This window comes from Bolinopsis microptera, chromosome 11, assembly GCF_026151205.1.
Source record: "Bolinopsis microptera isolate Bmic1 chromosome 11, MBARI_Bmic_1.0, whole genome shotgun sequence".
Taxonomy (NCBI): domain Eukaryota; kingdom Metazoa; phylum Ctenophora; class Tentaculata; order Lobata; family Bolinopsidae; genus Bolinopsis; species Bolinopsis microptera.
In genome coordinates this window covers 14,530,465-14,552,824 of record NC_087082.1, presented here as the reverse complement: position 1 = coordinate 14,552,824, position 22,360 = coordinate 14,530,465, and the positions used below count along the sequence as shown (strand labels likewise).

Here is a 22,360-nt window from a genome sequence, read left to right as displayed (position 1 = left end):
TGTAAGGTTGTCTCTAGCGATATAAATTAAGCACCTAAACGATTTTGGGTCAGAATGACCTAACGAAGCTGAGCCTGTGTCGTCAGAAATCGTGTACATCGAAGTGCACACTCAACTACGCCCTGCTACTAGAGTACTACTACTGATGAGTAAAGTACTACTGACGATGAGTAAAGTACTACTGATGATGAGTAAAGTACTACTACTGATGAGTAAAGTACTACTACTGATGAGTAAAGTACTACTGATGATGAGTAAAGTACTACTACTGATGATGAGTAAAGTACTACTGATGATGAGTAAAGTACTACTGGTGATGAGTAAAGTACTACTGATGATGAGTAAAGTACTGATGATGAGTAAAGTATTACTACTGATGATGAGTAAAGTACTACTGATGATGAGTAAAGTACTACTACTACTGATGAGTAAAGTACTACTGATGATGAGTAAAGTACTACTGGTGATGATGAGTTAAGTACTACTGATGATGAGTAAAGTACTACTGATGATGAGTAAAGTACTACTGATGATGAGTAAAGTACTACTGATGATGAGTAAAGTACTACTGATGATGAGTAAAGTACTACTGATGATGAGTAAAGTACTACTGATGATGATGATGAGTAAAGTACTACTGATGATGAGTAAAGTACTACTGATGATGAGTAAAGTACTACTACTGATGATGAGTAAAGTACTACTGATGATGAGTAAAGTACTACTGATGATGAGTAAAGTACTACTGATGATGAGTAACGTACTACTGATGATGAGTAAAGTACTACTGATGATTAGTAAAGTAATACTGATGATGAGTAAAGTACTACTGATGGTGAGTAAAGTACTACTGATGATGAGTAAAGTACTACTGATGATGAGTAAAGTACTACTGGTGAGTAAAGTACTACTGATGATGAGTAAAGTACTACTGATGATGAGTAAAGTACTACTGATGATGAGTAAAGTACTACTGATGATGAGTAAAGTACTACTGATGACGAGTAAAGTACTACTGAGTACTGATGAGTAAAGTACTACTGATGATGAGTAAAGTACTACTGATGATGAGTAAAGTACTACTGACGATGAGTAAAGTACTACTGATGATGAGTAAAGTACTACTGATGATGAGTAAAGTACTACTGATGATGAGTAAAGTACTACTGATGATGAGTAAAGTACTACTGATGATGATGAGTAAAGTACTACTGATGATGAGTAAAGTACTACTGGTGATGAGTAAAGTACTACTGATGATGAGTAAAGTACTGATGATGAGTAAAGTATTACTACTGATGATGAGTAAAGTACTACTGATGATGAGTAAAGTACTACTACTACTGATGAGTAAAGTACTACTGATGATGAGTAAAGTATTACTACTGATGATGAGTAAAGTACTACTGATGATGAGTAAAGTACTACTACTACTGATGAGTAAAGTACTACTGATGATGAGTAAAGTACTACTGATGATGAGTAAAGTACTACTGATGATGATGAGTAAAGTACTACTGATGATGAGTAAAGTACTACTGATGATGAGTAAAGTACTACTGATGATGAGTAAAGTACTACTGATGATGAGTAAAGTACTACTGATGATGAGTAAAGTACTACTACTGATGATGAGTAAAGTACTACTGATGATGAGTAAAGTACTACTGATGATGAGTAAAGTACTACTGGTGAGTAAAGTACTACTGATGATGAGTAAAGTACTACTGATGATGAGTAAAGTACTACTGATGATGAGTAAAGTACTACTGATGATGAGTAAAGTACTACTGATGATGAGTAAAGTACTACTGATGATGATGATGAGTAAAGTACTACTGATGATGAGTAAAGTACTACTGATGATGAGTAAAGTACTACTGATGATGAGTAAAGTACTACTGATGATGAGTAAAGTACTACTGATGATGAGTAAAGTACTACTGATGACGAGTAAAGTACTACTGAGTACTGATGAGTAAAGTACTACTGATGATGAGTAAAGTACTACTGATGATGAGTAAAGTACTACTGATGAGTAAAGTACTACTGATGATGAGTAAAGTACTACTGATGATGAGTAAAGTACTACTGATGATGAGTAAAGTACTACTGATGATGAGTAAAGTACTACTGATGATGAGTAAAGTACTACTACTGATGAGTAAAGTATTACTACTGATGAGTAAAGTACTACTGATGATGAGTAAAGTACTACTACTGATGATGAGTAAAGTACTACTGATGATGAGTAAAGTACTACTGGTGATGAGTAAAGTACTACTGATGATGAGTAAAGTACTGATGATGAGTAAAGTATTACTACTGATGATGAGTAAAGTACTACTGATGATGAGTAAAGTATTACTACTGATGATGAGTAAAGTACTACTGATGATGAGTAAAGTACTACTGATGATGATGAGTTAAGTACTACTGATGATGAGTAAAGTACTACTGATGATGAGTAAAGTACTACTGATGATGAGTAAAGTACTACTGATGATGAGTAAAGTACTACTGATGATGAGTAAAGTACTACTGATGATGAGTAAAGTACTACTGATGATGATGATGAGTAAAGTACTACTGATGATGAGTAAAGTACTACTACTGATGATGAGTAAAGTACTACTGATGATGAGTAAAGTACTACTGATGATGATGATGAGTAAAGTACTACTGATGATGAGTAAAGTACTACTGATGATGAGTAAAGTACTACTACTGATGATGAGTAAAGTACTACTGATGATGAGTAAAGTACTACTGATGATGAGTAAAGTACTACTGATGATGAGTAACGTACTACTGATGATGAGTAAAGTACTACTGATGATTAGTAAAGTAATACTGATGATGAGTAAAGTACTACTGATGGTGAGTAAAGTACTACTGATGATGAGTAAAGTACTACTGATGATGAGTAAAGTACTACTGGTGAGTAAAGTACTACTGATGATGAGTAAAGTACTACTGATGATGAGTAAAGTACTACTGATGATGAGTAAAGTACTACTGATGATAAGTAAAGTACTACTGATGATGAGTAAAGTACTACTGAGTACTGATGAGTAAAGTACTACTGATGATGAGTAAAGTACTACTGATGATGAGTAAAGTACTACTGATGAGTAAAGTACTACTGATGATGAGTAAAGTACTACTGATGATGAGTAAAGTACTACTGATGATGAGTAAAGTACTACTGATGATGAGTAAAGTACTACTGGTGAGTAAAGTACTACTGATGATGAGTAAAGTACTACTGATGATGAGTAAAGTACTGATGATGAGTAAAGTACTACTGATGATGAGTTAAGTACTACTGATGATGAGTAAAGTACTACTGAGTACTGATGAGTAAAGTACTACTGATGATGAGTAAAGTACTACTGATGAGTAAATTACTACTGATGTTGAAATAACTCACGAGATGTATCAGTCCAGCTGAGCACGTGTTTTATAATGTTGTTTAACATCTACAAAACCCCACTAGTAGCAGCCTGTCTATCTACACCACTGTGCTTATCTAACCACACAATACAGCAGAGGGCAATCCTTGGTATGAAGTGATCCAGGTGAAGAAGAGACTGAGTTAAGAGAAACAGAATTGAAAAACGATGATCCAAATGAAGGGCCGAGGTCTCAGGTCCATTCTTTGTGGATGCCCATATTAGGTATTATTGCTGGTCAGGAAATTGCGCCTTTTGATCGCGTGAAGTACTGTACTGAAGTACGAAAATAGGTGCCTTTGCAGTACACTCTAATGTTTTGTATCTAGCCATACAGTAAGACATCTAAAATTACCATTCAGAGCAAGATTTCCCATCGGAAAATACGACTAGTCAGAAGGGTAGACACAGAGGAAATAGGATACGTATTACTTGCTTCATAATGACACATAATTATAAGACGTGTACACTGATCCTGACGGAACTGATCAATATTAGGAACAAACAGTCTTGTTTCGCGCCAAATTAGGGTTAGGGTAGTGGTTGGATTAGGTTCAGGAGGTTTTAAATCTCGTAATATTGAGCGTGAGTCGGTAACTTTTGGCAAGGAGCAGAACGGTTCTCAACGAAACAAGGCAAATAACTGGGTATGCAATCGACGGTTCTGCACTTATTGGCCTTCAACTTAAATTTTAAAGTTAAAGCTTAAAGGTCAATAGGTGCCGAAATTTCGATTGCATTTTCTTATTCTATGTACTCGTTCATACCATGCGAGGGGCATCATCCTTGTAAGTTTGAGGTGGAGGGGGAAGTTAAACATGAGTCGTGCCACTGGTGACTGGTGGTTGATTTTAAAAATCCCAAACTTACGTTTACTACGTCGTCTCCATCTGAACTTGCAAAGCACACAAAACCGAAACTTCATCGATAATCCATGTATAGAATGGTTACGAAGACAGAACAAATGATACAAGATAGTCTGTGATACTAAACATGTACATTGAGTGTCCTAGATCATGTACTATGTGTAAAGATAAGGTTGCTATCTGGTATTTACTATGTGATGATGTATGCATTATTAGTACTGTGTCATCGTAATTTGATACGGATGTGATTTTAGCACCATTATTTAGACCATAGATAGACGGCAAGTAAACAGTAAACACGTTACTCATGAATGTATTTCGTGGTTTGAGTTATTTTTTACTATTTTCCATAATTTTTTGTTCGTAAGTTTTAAGGATTTAATTCGTAAAAAATCAGTATATAAGTAATACAAAACTGATTCTGAGTGCAAAGACCCAATAAAAAGGTTTTAAAAGATTGAAAAAAAGTCCAGAAACTTATTAACTGCAGAGGCAACATGTAGGTGCGGTAATATTTTGCAAATTGTGCGATTCCGCCTAGATTTTTATATGCGGCAAATTTGGAGACCAAAACACCGCCAAAGGATGTTTTACAATGAGTTTTCTGACAATACAAAAAGGGGAAATCTATAGAATTACCCTCATAGAAGTTTTTGCGATTAGATGGACAGGATTACTGCGGGCTAGTTGAGCTAATCGTGAGCATAATGGAGGCAGATTATTCCATATTGTAACTTTACAACATTAGATTCTAACTCATTGTGGAATGTGTGTATAAACTACATATTATAAAAATATCTTTATCTTAAAAGTTCTAACTATAACTATAATATATCTAATCGTGACTCAAAAGTTCCTCAATGTCAATCTCATAAGGGCTACGGAAAAGTGCGGTAATAGGACAATAATGCGATTCCGCACCCTCCACACTTACATATCGCCTCTGATTAACTGAAGTTAAAAACAAATTGCACTGTAATGGAAAGGTTAGACATCTTAAACATATCATACCAAATTCCAATGTTGAACTGTGAAAAAAAGCTCCAGGAAAAATGCAACGTTCGTAAATGTAGCTCTGTTGTGCAGAATACCATAAAGGGTTAAAATGTTTTTGAGATTGCATTTAAAAACAAAAGGTGATGAAAACACTAATATAGTACCCTCCCCTCCCACGAGAGTGAAGATAGTAAACAGTCCAACCTTTTCGTCCGGGTTTAAAATTTCTACCATCTTACCAATTTAATGTTAAGTTTGACTGTATATGATACAAATAAACAATCGCGAAAACATGATTTACTAAAATAATATAACTTACTAAAATAGTATAATTTAACAAAGTAACTTACTAGATAGTTGGTTTCTGATGCTGTTCCTCTCATCCCTAGTATCCGTACTGACGAGGATAGTATTGATGAAAGCCATGATGGTTGCACTGTAGTCCGGTATTTCCGAGAGCTTTAGCTCACTCACAAGCAGGTTGTATCTGTTCTTCAGCCCCTTCTGGTTCTGAAACACGTGACGTCTTAACACGTGACGTCTTAACTGTTTTCATAGTACATTATTCTACTGGAGCATATTTCTAATTTTCCAATTACCACCTTCTATCTACGATGTATTCTACAATTAACTCGCTTTATAAGGTGTGGTAAAAGCCAGGGCCGTAGCCAGGGCCGTAGCCAGGGTTTTTTCCTTTGATTCCTAGCTGCTAGCAAATTTTGTGTTCAATTTTTGGATTTAAACTTTTGAAAAAAAGCTAAACCAGGAATGACATAAAGAAAAATGGTAGTTGTTTTAACATTAACTTTGAAACCCATATGGCAAATCCCCGGAAATTTTATCGATAAATGAGTTCTTAGGAATGTTAGTTATCAATCAGAAATGGTGTTATAGCAGGTTAATTTATAGCTTATAACTTTATAATGCCAATATTATATGTGGGGGACAGTTATATATGGGGAACAGGAACTGAAGCCCCAGTAATGTTGTTGATTAAAATTCTGGAATGAAATCTAGTAAATAGAATATTCGACAACAGCAGCAAGTTGCTTAGATGCCAAATTTATGGCCAAGGAGGCGTAGCCCCCCGGAGTGGGCTTTCAGTAATATAATTTATCGATAAGAAATGATAATTGTAGGATGTTTCATTATAAACGGGGCTGTAATGCCAATACCAATATGGCAAAACACCAGAGATGAATCTAGCTACGAAAAAAAGTATTACGATCGCAGCAAGCTGTAAAGCTGTAAAGCCTGAGAGAGTGAATAGAGAAGGAAGAGTATACATTTTTAGGAAAAATGTTTTCAGGAATGAAATCTTTCAATAAGAAGTTTAAAGTTTAAAAATTCTATCTTTATATTTTTATGGGGGATTCGTGAATTCCTATAATCCCCCTGGCCCGTGCCTGGTAAAACAGGCCTTCAAGGAAAAGATAACTTTCTAGGACATTTTTATTATAAACAGAACAAGAATTATGTAGATGATTGTCAACAGAGTACATCTCTAAGTTTAACAAATTGCTAATATTCATACTTTTTGATATTGTCTACAGCTTCTCAGATTATCATGGAGCATGAATAAAATCATAGCATTGCTTAAAGCCATGGTTTATTCTCAAGAAACAAAACTCAACTACGCTGACACGTCATTAACAAAGTTAAATCGAGAGAGAACCGACACAAATAACTTTCTGTTGGTCTATCTATGGGCTTATTATTAACTATTTCCTCCTGATTACAAATGCGTGTAAAAGTAAAGCAGGAAGGGTTTACCTTGGCTATCTGCAGCGCCTCCAAAGCCATGTCATAGCCCCTCTGGGAGTTGTAACACAGAGCACTGAGCAGCTCAAATATCTGCTTCTTTACCATGACGTTCTTAGTGGTAAGAGCTGTGGGGTGTTAGTGGTCAGAGAGGGGGGCGGGTTTGTAGTGGTGGGTATTTATAGAACACCAGGGATCTCTACAATTATATGGGTAGACTGGTAAGTTTTGTAAATTTTGCGGAGTTAGTGCACTTGCTGCAGATATGTTGGTTGGTCTATACTTGGTCAGATTATGCATAAACACTCGCCCTACAGGCTCCAGCTTATGGACCACGATCTCGGCCTGCAACACAACAATTGGACCAAAGTCCAAACTCTACTGGACTCATATTTTTACAGATTAAGCATGATAATTCCAAATAACTGAGTCAAGAACAAACGGTTACACAGTTTTAATTGCAAATATCTGCTAATGAAGAAGCAATATTATTTAACTAAGATAATGAGGGTAAGTGCGAGAGAAGGAATTCACTTTCAATCTGAAATTTCAAATGACATCACAAGAAATACAATAACATTATTCCGTAAAAAATGCACGTGCAAGTAGACCAAATATCAAGTCTTGTAATGCAACTGTGGGCGGCATGTGTTTATATGAGTGTACTAAGGAGGGTTGACGTTTCCCTGTCCTAGTGAGCGGTTGTAGGCTAATTTACAGTTACAAATACACGTCTTATTATCGGAAACATTGTCTGACATATTAGCAGACATTATAGCGGGATTAATCATTATTATAAACACAATACGTAGTGACGTCATAGGGTCTAGTGACGTCATAGTGCCTTAGTGGTACCCTAACGTACCGTGAGTGAACTGTAGTCGTCATAGTAACGTACCGTGAGTGAACTGTGGTCGTCATAGTAACGTACCGTGAGTGAATTGTAGTCGTCATAGTAACGTACCGTGAGTGAATTGTAGTCGTCATAGTAACGTACCGTAAGTGAACTGTAATCGTCATAGTAACGTACCGTGAGTGAATTGTAGTCGTCATAGTAAGTGTAACGTACCGTGAGTGAACTGTGGTCGTCATTGTAACGTACCGTGAGTGAACTGTGGTCGTCATAGTAACGTACCGTGAGTGAACTGTAGTCGTCATAGTAACGTACCGTGAGTGAACTGTAGTCTTCATAGTAACGTACCGTGAGTGAACTGTAGTCGTCATAGTAACGTACCGTGAGTGAACTGTGGTTGTCATAGTAACGTACCGTGAGTGAACTGTAGTCGTCATAGTAACGTACCGTGAGTGAACTGTAGTCGTCATAGTAACGTACCGTGAGTGAACTGTAATCGTCATAGTAACGTACCATGAGTGAACTGTAGTCGTCATAGTAACGTACCGTGAGTGAACTGTAGTCGTCATAGTAACGTACCGTGAGTGAACTGTAGTCGTCATAGTAACGTACCGTGAGTGAACTGTAGTCGTCATAGTAACGTACCGTGAGTGAACTGTAGTCGTCATAGTAACGTACCGTGAGTGAACTGTAGTCGTCATAGTAACGTACCGTGAGTGAACTGTAGTCGTCATAGTAACGTACCGTGAGTGAACTGTAGTCGACATAGTAACGTACCGTGAGTGAACTGTAGTCGTCATAGTAACGTACCGTGAGTGAACTGTAGTCGTCATAGTAACGTACCGTGAGTGATTATCATGGAGCATGAATAAAATCACAGCATTGCTTAAAGCCATGGTTTATTCTCAAGAAACAAAACTACGCTGACACGTCATTAACAAAGTTAAATCGAGAGAGAACCGACACAAATAACTTTCTGTTGGTCTATCTAGTATCTATGGGCTTATTATTAACTATTTCCTCCTGATTACAAATGCGTGTAAAAGTAAAGCAGGAAGGGTTTACCTTGGCTATTTGCAATGTCTCCAAAGCCATGTCATAGCCCCTCTGGGAGTTATAACACAGAGCACTCAGCAGCTCAAATATCTGCTTCTTTACCATGAAGTTCTTAGTGGTGTACTGTGGTCGACATAGTAACGTACCGTGAGTGAACTGTAATCGTCATAGTAACGTACCGTGAGTGAACTGTAGTCGTCATAGTAACGTACCGTGAGTGAACTGTAATCGTCATAGTAACGTACCGTGAGTGAACTGTAGTCGTCATAGTAACGTACCGTGAGTGAACTGTAGTCGTCATAGTAACGTACCGTGAGTGAACTGTAGTCGTCATAGTAACGTACCGTGAGTGAACTGTAGTCGTCATAGTAACGTACCGTGAGTGAACTGTAGTCGTCATAGTAACGTACCGTGAGTGAGCTGTAGTCGTCATAGTAACGTACCGTGAGTGAACTGTAGTCGTCATAGTAACGTACCGTGAGTGAACTGTAGTCGTCATAGTAAGTGTAACGTACCAAGAGTGAACTGTGGTCGTCATAGTAACGTACCGTGTGTGTGCTGAAATCGTCATAGTAACGTACCATGTGCGAATTTGGCGATGTATTCCTCCCTCTCCAAGAAGAACTCGAGTCCTGTTTTGCTGTTGAGAACTGTCTTTATTAGAGATACACACTCAAGTTGCACCATGGCGTCGGAAATCCGGAAATTCTGAACATCATGTTCATTAAACCAGATGGAACACATTTGAATAAAAATCGTCATTTGTTGACGGTTTAAAATATTCGCTCCCATTCTATAGGTGTATTATAGGTAGCGATGTATAGGTAGGAGCGATGTACAAACGAAACAAGGAGACAAGCAATGTTTCACAAAATAGTTTATGACGCGAAAATTAAAGTTGGCTTGTCTTGGTGTTTGTAACACAAGTTTACAAGTTAAACTTATTCTAAGTTAAACCCAGCATTTTGATTGGGAACTGTCTTACACATTACCTTTTGCTTTGCAAGAGTATGCAAAGTGTCGAATATAACAGAGAGTCCGTCACATTCAAGAAAAGAGAACAGCCACATCTTATCAACCGTCTTGAACCTTGTCTTAGCCGCTACATACGTCTTACAACTGGGGGGGTAGTGGTTCATGTAGGGGAGTTATTCTGTAAACAGTGTAGGAACTATAAGGTGGGGTCCAGGAGAGGGGAGGCGACAAGCACTTATAATATCTACTGCAGTAGATAGGAGAAGGAGAAAGTTTAACAGGTGGAGCCGAGGCTGGTATAGGAAACGTCATGTCGAATAAGGGAGAAAGGAGAGAGAGTGGCATTCTGGGTGCAAGCATAGTACAGGGATGTACGCCATCAACTTTCTGGACCTAACTAGACGGTATCTATCAGGCATCTGCTGCACGTGGTACGTTAGATACCATCTAATTCTTAGCCACTGAAGGGGTTGAGAGAGGGGAGCATTGTTCAGTCGCTGGAGTTGAGGGGGTGGGGTGGACGGTGGGGGTAGTGGAGTTAAGGGGTGGGGTGGGCAGTGGGGGTAGTGGTAAGTGGGGTTTAGCCGTTAAAGTGTCATAGAATTATTTTATATAACTCCAATTTCAACCTATTTGACGGCCACTTATATTTTTTTTATAATCGCACTGGTTTTTGTCGTTTTTTTCAGGGAGTGCGATTACGAAACTAATCGCACTGTTTTGAGAGCATTACAACCAAAAATTGCTCTATTTCCAAGCAACTGTTAAATGTACCAAAACAAACAATCAATTTCCATAACGGGCCCGTAACAAAAGAAAAAAACAGCGGCTGGTCAGTGGTCACACTATATATAAGCCTCAAAGGGTCTCAGAGCAGTGGATAGGTTGGCACGTGATCTGCATCTGTCAAGATGATTCGTTCTTGTGACTCGCATGCGGTGGTCACAACAGTTAACCCACCCCTTTACTTTTAGCCCTAGCAAGTGGCTCTTCATTGACTTCGGTTATATCGGGCCCGCAACAAAAGAAAAAACAGAAGCTGGTCACACTAAGCCTCATAGAGTCTCAGAGCAGTGAATAAGTTGGTGCGTGAGCCATGACATGATACGTTTTCGCTTTTTTTATTTATTGACATTATATTATATTTATTGAGCTATATTATAACGCTCTTGCAACTGAAGAACTAATGTAAACTTATGTTAGCGTATGGGCAGCAAATTGTGAAGCACGATATTATATTATAGTACCTTTTAGAAAATCAGTGCGATTAGTTTTGTAATCGCACTCCTTGTCCGGTCACAAGTTTCATTTAGGAGGAAAAACCTGGAGGAGGAAAAACCTGGAGGAGGAAAAACCGACAAAAATCCATCAAAGACGTGGAGTTATACACGAATGTAACTGCGTGTATAATACGATTACACCAGTTATTGCACTCGGATGCGCCTTGTGAAATAACTGCAATAATCGAACTAGGCTTCGCCTCGTGCGATTATTGTATCGATGTGCGCACGGCTGCGCCTCGTGCAATTATTTTAATAGTGTCTGCATCGTATTGCACGCAGTTAGATTAGCGTATATAATTCACTTATACGAAGATCTAGTTAGATGTAAAAACTTACGTAGGGTGATTCTTGATGAGGTCTATGAGTTTCTCTGGAGTTGAATCGTGCATTGCTTGTACAATACTGTCACTACTATCCGTCCTCACTAGTCCGGAATCTTTGGCTCCTTTCAGCGCTCTGCCCCATCTTCCTAGATTCTTCGGTACTTTCTGTAACAGAACACATTGTTAGATTACAAACACGATATAGATTTTCAGTTACTTACGCTTTTTGGAGTATTTCTTAGAGACAAAATTTTCTGTTTCAGGCTCTGCGCGGCTTTTCCTCATTTTGTGACGCGCGCAATTATTATTAATTCTACGTAGTCCGAGTAGCAGTTACACAATAGCAGTTCAGTTTTATCAATATACAACTTTTAAAATACTGAAAATTGTTTCACACCTTTTTTAGAATACTGTCAGTTGAAGAGAGGCCACCTACCCTTTAATAATCAGTGAGTATGTTTCTGAGTCGTTACAGTTAATTAAAAAGGGGGTCGTGTTAAATTAAAGATGTACGAAAAGAGTACCTTTGTTGAAAAGGGGTCGTGTTAAATTAAAGATGTACGAAAAGAGTACCTTTGTTGACGATCTCCTCACAGCATGCTGATAAGATTGAAACTGATTTAAGATACCATCATGCAGATCATGTTTACTGTCCAGTCCCCTGTTAACATGCGAATAAAGTGCTGGAATGTTCCCGATAGAATGTGGTGAACACGTGATATTATCTGACAGTGCATCCCAAAATTCCTCATCAGCCCCATCTGTACACACATTCTCAACAAGAACCAGGTCCCCATCCCTACACACATCCCCAACTCGAGGCACCCTCCCATCTGCACACACTGTATCTTCTAGCAGCAAGCTCCGGTCATCTGTACGCGCTGTATTTTCTAGCAGCAAGCTGTGTATATTATCCCTCAATAGTTCCAGCTCGGTCGTTATCAGGAACTTAGCTGATACCCCACTGTTGTACCGGGTCATCACGTCTACAATATAACAGAACGCAGCTTGGATAAAGTAAGCTGGGTACACCAGGCCGGCTAGGAAGATATTCCTTAATAAGACTATAAGAATAGTCGTTATAAACAGCAAACAACAGGAAGCAACGGAAGCCCAGCGAGACGACATATTGTACTGTCACAATGTGTGCACTAACAGCCTCCTTATGCTGATCCACCGCTTGTAAAATTCAAAAACAGTACGACAAGCTTGTTGAGACACTTGATATGTGAACTAAATGAGTTGACATTCAACATTGTGTTCTGTGAGCTTCATAGTTATAGGCCGTTAACGTGGAAGGTAGTGTTTAAACTAACACAACCAAGGTGGGGAGAGTTAACAATGGTTGAAGGGCGGAATATTTTATTTGTTTTGTGAAAATATTTGTGACACTATTGTGATCGTAAGACAGATATATTCACATTTTTTTAGCCGCAGTTTATTTTTCACAGTTTACGCTGTTAGAAGATTATGAGTGAAAGCAGAGGACGTATGCAGTGAGACGTATGCAGCGAGAATCTGACATGATTTGGTGTGATACTCCACAATAGATCAGAGTATTCAGTTAATTAGTTCCACTGCACTCTTACTTCAGAGTTTACGACATTACATGATCACTAATAAAATATTATGCATTATTGTCTATACTAATGCCGGACGCCGGTACTACATTAGAAGGTCTAGAGGTTCATGTGCAGTCTGACACACTGGATACCTAACATACCGACTCAATTCTGTGGAAATGCGCTACCAAAAGGTACAGTCGGGGATGGAAACAGTTCCAACTGGTCAGAATCAATTTGAACACTATCCAGCCAGAAGGTACACTCGGGTAGAATCAGTTGGGGCATGGACCAGGCGCAGTTGGGGCAATGATGGGGCAATGATTGGGGCACGGTACTCAGGGCACGGTTGGGGACTGGGGTATTATAGTCGGGGCATCAACCTAGTGTCAGTTAGGGCTCAGTCGAGCATATTTTGTGAGCACAAAGTCAGAAATTTAAACGTTTTGATGGGAATTGCAAAAAGATCTGATAGAGCGAATGGCAGCCGATGGTTCGAACAAGTGTGGCATTATGTTAATAATAATAGTGCGATTTCGCACCCATGACCCACTGCACCTATGTGCTGTCTCTGCTTACGTGTCCTTAAACATGGTCAGGACTGTAAAACAAAAGAACAAAGAAGAACAGCAGCAATCAAGTGAGAAAGTGTAGTAATAAAAATAAGCGTAGTAGGAGGAGGGCGGGCCACATCGGGCCCGCGGAGGAGGATCTCATTCCAATTGTACGACAAACTCCACAGATGTGAAACTAGGCACTGTTACACACACAAGGGTCTTGTAAAGCCGGGGTTGTTGGAGACAAAGAAATAAAGAGGACTAGAAGCTTGGTACTCTCTCTCTCTCTCGTGGTACATTAACGCAGCGTAAATACTAAAATGTAGTAGTTCTGCGAGTGTAATTTCATAATTGCTGCGTAGTCCAGATCACAAGCATCACAAGAAATAGCACCCTGCTTTTAGCAGATCACAAGCATCATAAGGAATAGCACCCTGCTTTTAGCAGATAGCACCCTGCTTAACAAGACCCAGGTGGTGCAATGATTTACAGTAGGGCTACAATTCTCTAGTATAATGATATAGTAGAACCACTATTCTCTAGAACAATAATTTACAGAAGGGCCACTATTTCTGATATAATGATATAGTTGGGCCATTATATTTATGCTGATGCTCCTCAGTGCTGTAATCTTGGATTGACTGCAACAAAAAGTTGTCATTAAAAGCCGCTGAAAATCAGTCTGGAGTTCCGTAACCTTGGCATTTAAGGGTGCTCGGTGGAGGAGCCTACTCCATTTGATATGTTGCAAAATTTATAATTGAATATTCGTAGTGTTTTTCGAGGCTTCAAATTTGACTTTCGCTTTCAATTATTTTCAACATCTTCGAACCATCTCAGGAATTCGGTGCTTTAAACATTTCCGAAACAAGATTCATCTCACTTTCATTTTTAAAATTTGAAGATGAAGTGTTCAGAGGTAACATATAAGTGTGGTGGGTGCGGAATGAGGAATCGTACTTTAGCCTACTACTGAATCTTTTCGTACCATCGGCCGTTATTCGTTCTGTCAGATTTGTGTATCAAGGTGGATCGCTCAACAGATTGAAATTGAGTCACTTTAATCACACTAACATATAGTTTGCAGGCGCCAAGTATGTTAGCTTATGTGCATAATGTGTTGTAAAGTTATAATACTAAATACTCTGCCTCAATTATGCTCATCTCCTGCTCAACTATAGCCCCAGGTAAGGAAAGTCAGTGTCAACCTTGTAAGCTAAGCCATTTGTTGTGTTAAATTCAACAATCGTGTAATGCAACGCTTTATACTACGCTACTGAATAATCCAACATGACAAGATCTAAAAGCTGTTCAGCTCGATTGCGGTGTTTTTCTTTCAAAATTTTCCGCACGTACAAAGTTTTAGTATCAAGGCAGGTGCAGAACCGCACTATTTGCAAAATATTACCGCCCCTCATGTTGCCTCTGAAAGTGTCCGTAAACGATGGGAGGCAAGTAACGTGTTTAAAACTTTTCATACAAAAAAACACCATTATATTTCTATTAATGAACATTTTTCACAATAAACTAACGTGTCCTCATAGAATTAAGAGTTAATATAATACTAATAGAGTTATACGATAGAGTTATGTATAATAGAGGTAAGCCCCACATTCCTGATAGAAATGTTGAACTTACCTCGACCATTCTATTCACCATCCAACGGGTCCTCCCTACAACTCCCATGTATATCGCTATAATAGCACACGTGTACCACTATAGCAACAAGTGCATCACTATAGCAACAATTGTATCGGTATAGCAACAATTGTATCACTATAGCAACAAGTGTAGCAACAATTGTATCACTATAGCATTTAAGAGTAGATTTGTTTCATCGAATTTCATGTTCATCAAATGTTCATGTTATCTAACTAGCTAGAAAATCTAATTGGGTACTAAACAAGTTTTGAGGGGTAAGCCTTACTTACTTAAGGATATAAATGACCGGCTACATTTCCATATTTAACACCAGTACTTCATGCTTCGTCATTAAATCAAGATTAGAGACAAATGGTCACGAACGCATCAATGTATACAAATATATATTATATACAAAAGTTAAAAGCGTACGGGGTAATAGCAACCAATTCCAGAAAACTCCAAACAACGTACGTGAATTTCCAAAGAGACTGAGGGAATAGGGGGCGGGTATTTCTATAGCATTTAAGAGTAGATTTGCTTCATCGAATTTCATGTTCATTTTTCACAGTAAACTAACGCGTCCTCATAGAATTAAGAGTTAATATAATATAGTTAATATAATAGAGTTATATATAACAGAGGTAAGCCCCACATTCCTGATAGAAATGTTGAACTTACCTCGACCATTCTATTCACCATCCAACGGGTCCTCCCTACAACTCCCATGTATATCGCTATAATAGCACACGTGTATCATTATAGCAACACGTGCATCACTATAGCAACACGTGCATCATTATAGCAACAAGTGCATCACTATAGCAACAATTGTATCGTTATAGCAACTTGTTTATTACAGCCATACTTACCAAATTGTGAACCATATTTATTTTGACACGTGGTAGTGATTCTGGGTTATGACTGGTCAATACTGGATACTGATCATGTCACATTAACCAGATCTTAAGTTTTTCAATAAAAATTAAGTTATATTAAGTTAACTAATAATTAAGAGCTTAGAACTAAATAAAGGGTAAACGTGGCAAACCTAAAAGTAGTCGTTCTACGAACATGTCAAATCGATTAAAAAACAATGCAATAACGTAAAGTTATATTGACAGAATTTCGCCTAAAGTAAGTTAAGTAAAGTAACGTAATATCAAAAAATTCATTCATATGTATTTAGATATTTCAGAATGTGATACTAATATGATATTCATGGCCTCTTTACTAGTACGATCTACAGCGAAACATAATAAATTGAGGACGTATTTTCTTGTTTGGTTGGTATAATCGCTGGCGTTAGACTTGATCCTTCGGTTTCCTGTAAGTGCTGGTTACATGCCGTGACTATAAAGCCATGGTTGTCCGAAGTAAAGCATAAGGGTGGTAATTTCACTTGATGGCCCTGCTGCAGCGCACATAAGTAACATAAGTAAGTAATCAATACTTGCAGCTCATCGGTAATGATAAATATGCCAGACTTCTCAATAACACAATCAGTAATTTAATTTCCTTGCATTATAACTAAAAATATCCATAATTCTTGCATGTCCCTTTACTTAGAGGTTTCCTGAACACGTTACAGATATTTCTCACAAATTTTATTTTCTTCGTGGATTAATTTAAATGTTGAGAGGTCTGATTTAAATTTACCATGAAAATAATATTCAAAATTTACTCGAACATTTTCATCGGCAAAATCAAAAGTAGTCGATTGTCTTGCTCGATAAAGAGACTCGGGCCCGGATAATTGTGATGCTGGCAATCTTTCAATATAGCTTAATCTTAATAAAGTGATTGTCATTCCTAGACATTCGGACATTCAGATGAGGTTAACGTTATAATAATAATAATTATGACAATTATGATAATGCGCTATGTTATGAAGTTTGAATGTTTAGTTATGCGGAGTGATAGGAAGTTATGCGGAGTGAGGTTGTGAACAGCTTCTGAAACTTCTGATATTGATTAACAGAGTCTTACAGGTTGTTTGGGTATCATAATATGATCTGCCAGAACTACTACTCGTATTGTTACACTTCAGACACACTAATAACACAACATAGCACCTCTATAATATGTACCTTTCTACCTCCCTCAACTATTTTACACCTAGCTGTGTAGCTGTTTAGCAGCCATGAAGGTGTGTATAACTTCCTGTAACTCAGCATAACTTCCTGTCACTCCGCATAACTCCACTTTACTCCACCTAACTCCACCTAACTACACATTAACATGCTCATTCAGTCCAGGAATAGGTCAGGTTTAGGTCATCCATGATTTGTTCAGCATTCAGTAGTACTGCAAGGCGGATCTCTCATACAGGTACGAGCTGAGCTGAGGTCTTTTAACTTTTGATTCTAATTTCTCAAGAACAGTCATGCTTATACCCACTGTTAAAGCGTAATGTGCATGCAGCAGCTGTACTGTCAATAGTGGAGCTAATGCTATAACGAAAACTGAGTACTTTTAGCGCAGGGTATTTTTAAATGTCAGGGTATTGGCAGGGATAAAACAGAGTGATGAGAAACTGACCTGTATTTCCGAGGCAGCTGCGAGAGGATCCAGAACAGCAGGATCAGTTGAACCAGCAGTCTCACATCCCTCATCCACCGTCTCCAACTCTCCGAACCTAACACTCTGTCTAGGATCATAAGGTAACGGTACCGGAGTTAGAGGTACACTCTCCATCATGTCTGGTGTTGTAGGTGAGACTGTGTTTTTAGCATCGTCAGGGAAGAGGATGTCGTCAGTCTGGACTGAGCAGTCTGCAGTGCTGGGTATTTTACTTTCGCTTTCACTTTCGCTTTTACTTTCCTGGACAGTCTCCGGAGGAGGACTGCTGGAGGACGTATCAGGTTCAGGAGATAAAATGGTTAGTTGTTCGGTTAATTGTTCGGTTAACTGTTCGGCCACAAATTGTTCAGTATCCAATGCTGCGAGGATATCTCGTGTCAGTGTATCAGTTATATCGTCAAATGAGGAGGTGACCGGCTCTGAGAATAGTAACTCTTCCTTGTTTATATCTGGCTCTTTCTCAGTAAGAGGGTCCTCTGATACCGGCTCTGAGAATAGTAACTCTTCCTTGTTTATATCTGGCTCTTTCTCAGTAAGAGGGTCCTCTGATACCGGCTCTGAGAATAGTAACTCTTCCTTGTTTTTCTCTGGTTCTTTCTCAGTAAAAGGGTCTCCTGGTTTCTCTACAGTGGGACTTGTAGACGTGTCTACCGATTCTAACAACTCTAGTGATCCTACAGATCTATCAACTATTGAAACAGCCAACTTTGTTGTATCTTCAACAGGAACTGTAGCTATCATCTCCAGAATTTTCCAGTCCTCGTCATCAATCACCCCGTCTCCTGTACCAATGGAGCACAGGAGAGGGATCTCAGCGTTCTTTAGGTTACCATGGTAACGATCTGAGCTCTTCAACTTCTCTGAAGAACCTTTCAAGTTGTCTGGGTTCTTCAAGTTCTTGTACTTCCGCTTCCGTTTCCGGGGAATACACAATAGAGAAGTGGCGGACACCATGTCTTACTGTAGGTGGGGCTAAAAGTGGTGTGGTTAGTACTCAACACTAAGGAAAAGAGTGAAGTATATCAAGAAGAACTAACAAATTGTTGATAATTTCGTTTCAAGCCGAGCAACCAGCAAATAAAATACACGAGCAGACAGTTTAGCAAATAGACCTGCAAAGCGAAATAACAGAATATTTAACTATGCAACTGAATGAACCATAGTAGCATAGTACTTTTCTTGTAATTATATGAAATCTCATTAATTATAATATCAGAGCTAATGACAGGACTCCGTGTATAAATCAAGAGGCTTGCATATGTCTCAAAACTGAGCTCCCATTGTCCAGTGTCTCGTTTGTGCGAGGAAAGCTGGACAGATATTTCGGACATAACAAGTGCATAACAATTAAGTTAATGCATAACACTTAAGTTAATGATCTGTTAGTTATGACGTCATTATGACGTCATACTCCGATCATGGCTATGATTTTGACGAGCCGACAAAAGGTACCACAGCCATGTACCCCATTTTACTTAACACAAATCGGCATAATAAACAAACATGGGGTATAAACCTTGCGTTTAGAAGATAACTACTAACGTTTAACAGATAAGGAGACATCAAGAAGAAATTAAATTCAGGGCCCTGTCGCCTTGGATTAAGGGTTTTGGATAATGTCACACTTTTGTTAAACAAAATTATTATTCTTCAGAAATAACTGATAAATATCTCACGACAAGTCAAAGAGAACCGCCGAGAAAAAGAGGGAGAATATGTCCTCCAATAATGTTAACAAACCTATCGCTGATTTTAATAACAATAGCTACAGATGGGCAACAATAATAACGAAATTTGATTAATAATAACCAAGAACTATAATGATATTTATGGCAATTGATAGATAATGGTGACTCATGGGCATTGGATAATGGATATATGACCCTACGATTTTGCAAAAAATGCAAATATATGTTGCATTTTTGAAAAATAAATAAACATAACTAACAATAACCAAGAAATCGAATAAGTAACTCGATAAAAGTATGTAATAACAATTACTCGAATATAATACTTGTGAGAATTTTGCGGTTATGGTCGATTTACTTTGACCTTTTGAATTATAGTCTATTAGTATCAGTAATTGTAAAATATAACTCTCTTTACCACTGAATACTAACCGAGAAAATCAAGGCGAGTTTATTTCAGTTTATTTCAGCTATAGCACATAGGATATACTAGAACAATAACGAGGATAACGAAGTGCTATAATAGTTAGGGCAAGAATTGCTGTTTATGGGTCAATCTGTGAACAAATTCGTAACAAAGGTTTGTCTACAGGAATGTGTTATATAATAATATAAAACAACTGAACAAGATAACACTGCCGGAGCTCGGATTTACACACAGTCCTCTAAAGATACTATCTCGGACGGTCTGTTGCTTATGAAAATCACAGTTTTCCCATCAAAGAAAAGAAACTTCAAGCAAAGGTATGTTAATGCAATAAATAAGTGAGTCAATTTTATCAAAGAGACGTGACCTTCTCCTTGATCAAAAGGAAAATATCTCATAGTAAACTTATTGATATCATTACCAGTTAACTATAATTACTTTATTAACTGGAGTAAGAATCACCTCTATATCATGGCCTAAGTTAGCTTACAGTTACTATTATAGTATTATCAGATAACTACATTAGATAAATTCCTTTCGTACTCTCTGGGTATAACAGACAGTTATGCTAGTTAACACTAGTTAACGCTAGTTAACACTAGTGAACACTATTTAACAATATTTAACACTGATCAAGAGGAAAAGTTGAATGGTCGCCAATATTCATAAAAACAACCTCTTCAATGCTCATAGAGTCTTCAGCTCAAGTGTAACAAATCTGTAAACAATCGGATCCGTTACAGGTAATTACAGATAACAACTGCTAATTACAACCAATTACCGGATCATTATCTGATTATCTACCAGGACATGAGCTGAACAACAGCCACAAGTAGAGAGAGAAGCAGAATGATCTCCCTCCATGCTGAAAAGTATCAACCATAAAGAAGCGGTTACTGGTTAGAGTTAGACCATACTACTACTACTACTACTACTACTACTACTACTACTACTACTACTACTACTACTACTACTACTACTACTACTACTACTACTACTACTACTACTACTACTACTACTACTACTACTACTACTACTACTACTACTACTACTACTACTACTACTACTACTACTACTACTACTACTACTACTACTACTACTACTACTACTACTACTACTACTACTACTACTACTACTACTACTACTACTACTACTACTACTACTACTACTACTACTACTACTACTACTACTACTACTACTACTACTACTACTACTACTACTACTACTACTACTACTACTACTATGTCGGAACTAAGTCCGATCTACGCCAGATAACCCCCTCCATATATCCCTGTCCTGCATTACTTCCTCTTTAGAGTTAGACCATGTGCACCATTAATCTCCACTACCTCCACTAAACTCCTGATATGATTATTTGCAGCCAGCCCCCTACTCAGAGAATGCGTGATCAAATCAAAACAATGGTCAACACCGTGACTGCAGCAGTCTATAAGGGGGTATGTACAGTGATTGCAGGAGCTTCTCTCTCATTTCTACAACATGTGCTCCTGAAACCAAGCCACTACTCTGCCTGGCAGTCATTCTACTCATTCGATCAAACTCGCTACTCAGCCTAGAACATACCTAAAATCCAGGCTAACAATAAACAAAACTACTTAGTACAGTCAATTATGCACAAAATCACAAAAGATTTTGTAACTTTGTTTATTAAGGGTTTGAGAAGCCCACGAACCACATCAACATTACCGAAATTAAAGTTTCAATGTCCCAAAAATTGTGTCCAGAACCAAGAATTAACGATACTATAACTCTAAAACCAAAGGGTCCAGGTCCCAGGACTGTGAAATCTTGACTCGCCCACACCTAATGTGCTCATTCCGGTAATGTTCACATGATTGCTGACCTTCTGAAGGCTATTCATAGTTCATAAGCAATTAGCCTCGATTGGTGCATCAGGAGCAGAGTCATTCTCACATTGCGAGTACGTTTCAATTGCGATTGTGGCACTCAAAGCTTCCTGTAGGATTTGGACACTCAACTAAAAACTTTGCTTCCGAGTGAAATTGAGTTATTTACACTTTGATAAAGGCTTGTGCTTCAAGAAAAGTAATCCTCACGGCGCGCAGATTTGCATAATTTGCAGTACTAACAAACCCACTATAGGATTTTATAGAACATAAACAAATGGAACACAGGTTTCAGCATAACAAACCTACTATTGAGGCTTACCCCTGACAATATCACAGAGCTATGGAATCTGAATCTGTCCTCACTGAGTCTACTCAGAAACAATCAGAAATTTTAATGAAAGAAACATCAAATCACGAGACTCAATAATAATACACGACGCAATCATATCACAGAGCTATTGGG

General features: G+C 38.1%; 3 protein-coding genes across 10 annotated transcripts in view; all 3 read right to left on the bottom strand.

The window, feature by feature from the left end:
- Positions 1 to 22,360, bottom strand: part of LOC134823488 (double-strand-break repair protein rad21 homolog A-like) — a 901,854-nt gene that overhangs the window by 294,117 nt on the left and 585,377 nt on the right. The gene's annotated exons all lie outside the window — the stretch shown is intronic.
- The window catches only part of LOC134823483 (inverted formin-2-like), an 86,076-nt gene that overhangs the window by 14,263 nt on the left and 49,453 nt on the right, over positions 1 to 22,360 (bottom strand). For 6 of the 8 annotated variants that reach the window (XM_063834967.1, XM_063834963.1, XM_063834964.1 and 3 more), the window contains 5 exons: positions 11,582 to 11,733; positions 9,980 to 10,106; positions 9,569 to 9,695; positions 7,091 to 7,206; positions 5,668 to 5,827 (listed from right to left, as the gene is read on the bottom strand). In XM_063834967.1, the coding sequence (XP_063691037.1) occupies positions 5,668 to 5,827; positions 7,091 to 7,206; positions 9,569 to 9,695; positions 9,980 to 10,106; positions 11,582 to 11,733 (682 nt within the window). Of the gene's footprint in view, positions 1 to 5,667; positions 5,828 to 7,090; positions 7,207 to 9,568; positions 9,696 to 9,979; positions 10,107 to 11,581; positions 11,734 to 12,141; positions 12,691 to 17,869; positions 18,387 to 22,360 lie in introns of those variants that run through there. The other 2 variants (XM_063834966.1, XM_063834962.1) reach the window with 2 other exon arrangements.
- Positions 1 to 22,360, bottom strand: part of LOC134823490 (F-box/WD repeat-containing protein 11-like) — a 91,726-nt gene that overhangs the window by 33,533 nt on the left and 35,833 nt on the right. The window lies entirely within an intron of this gene.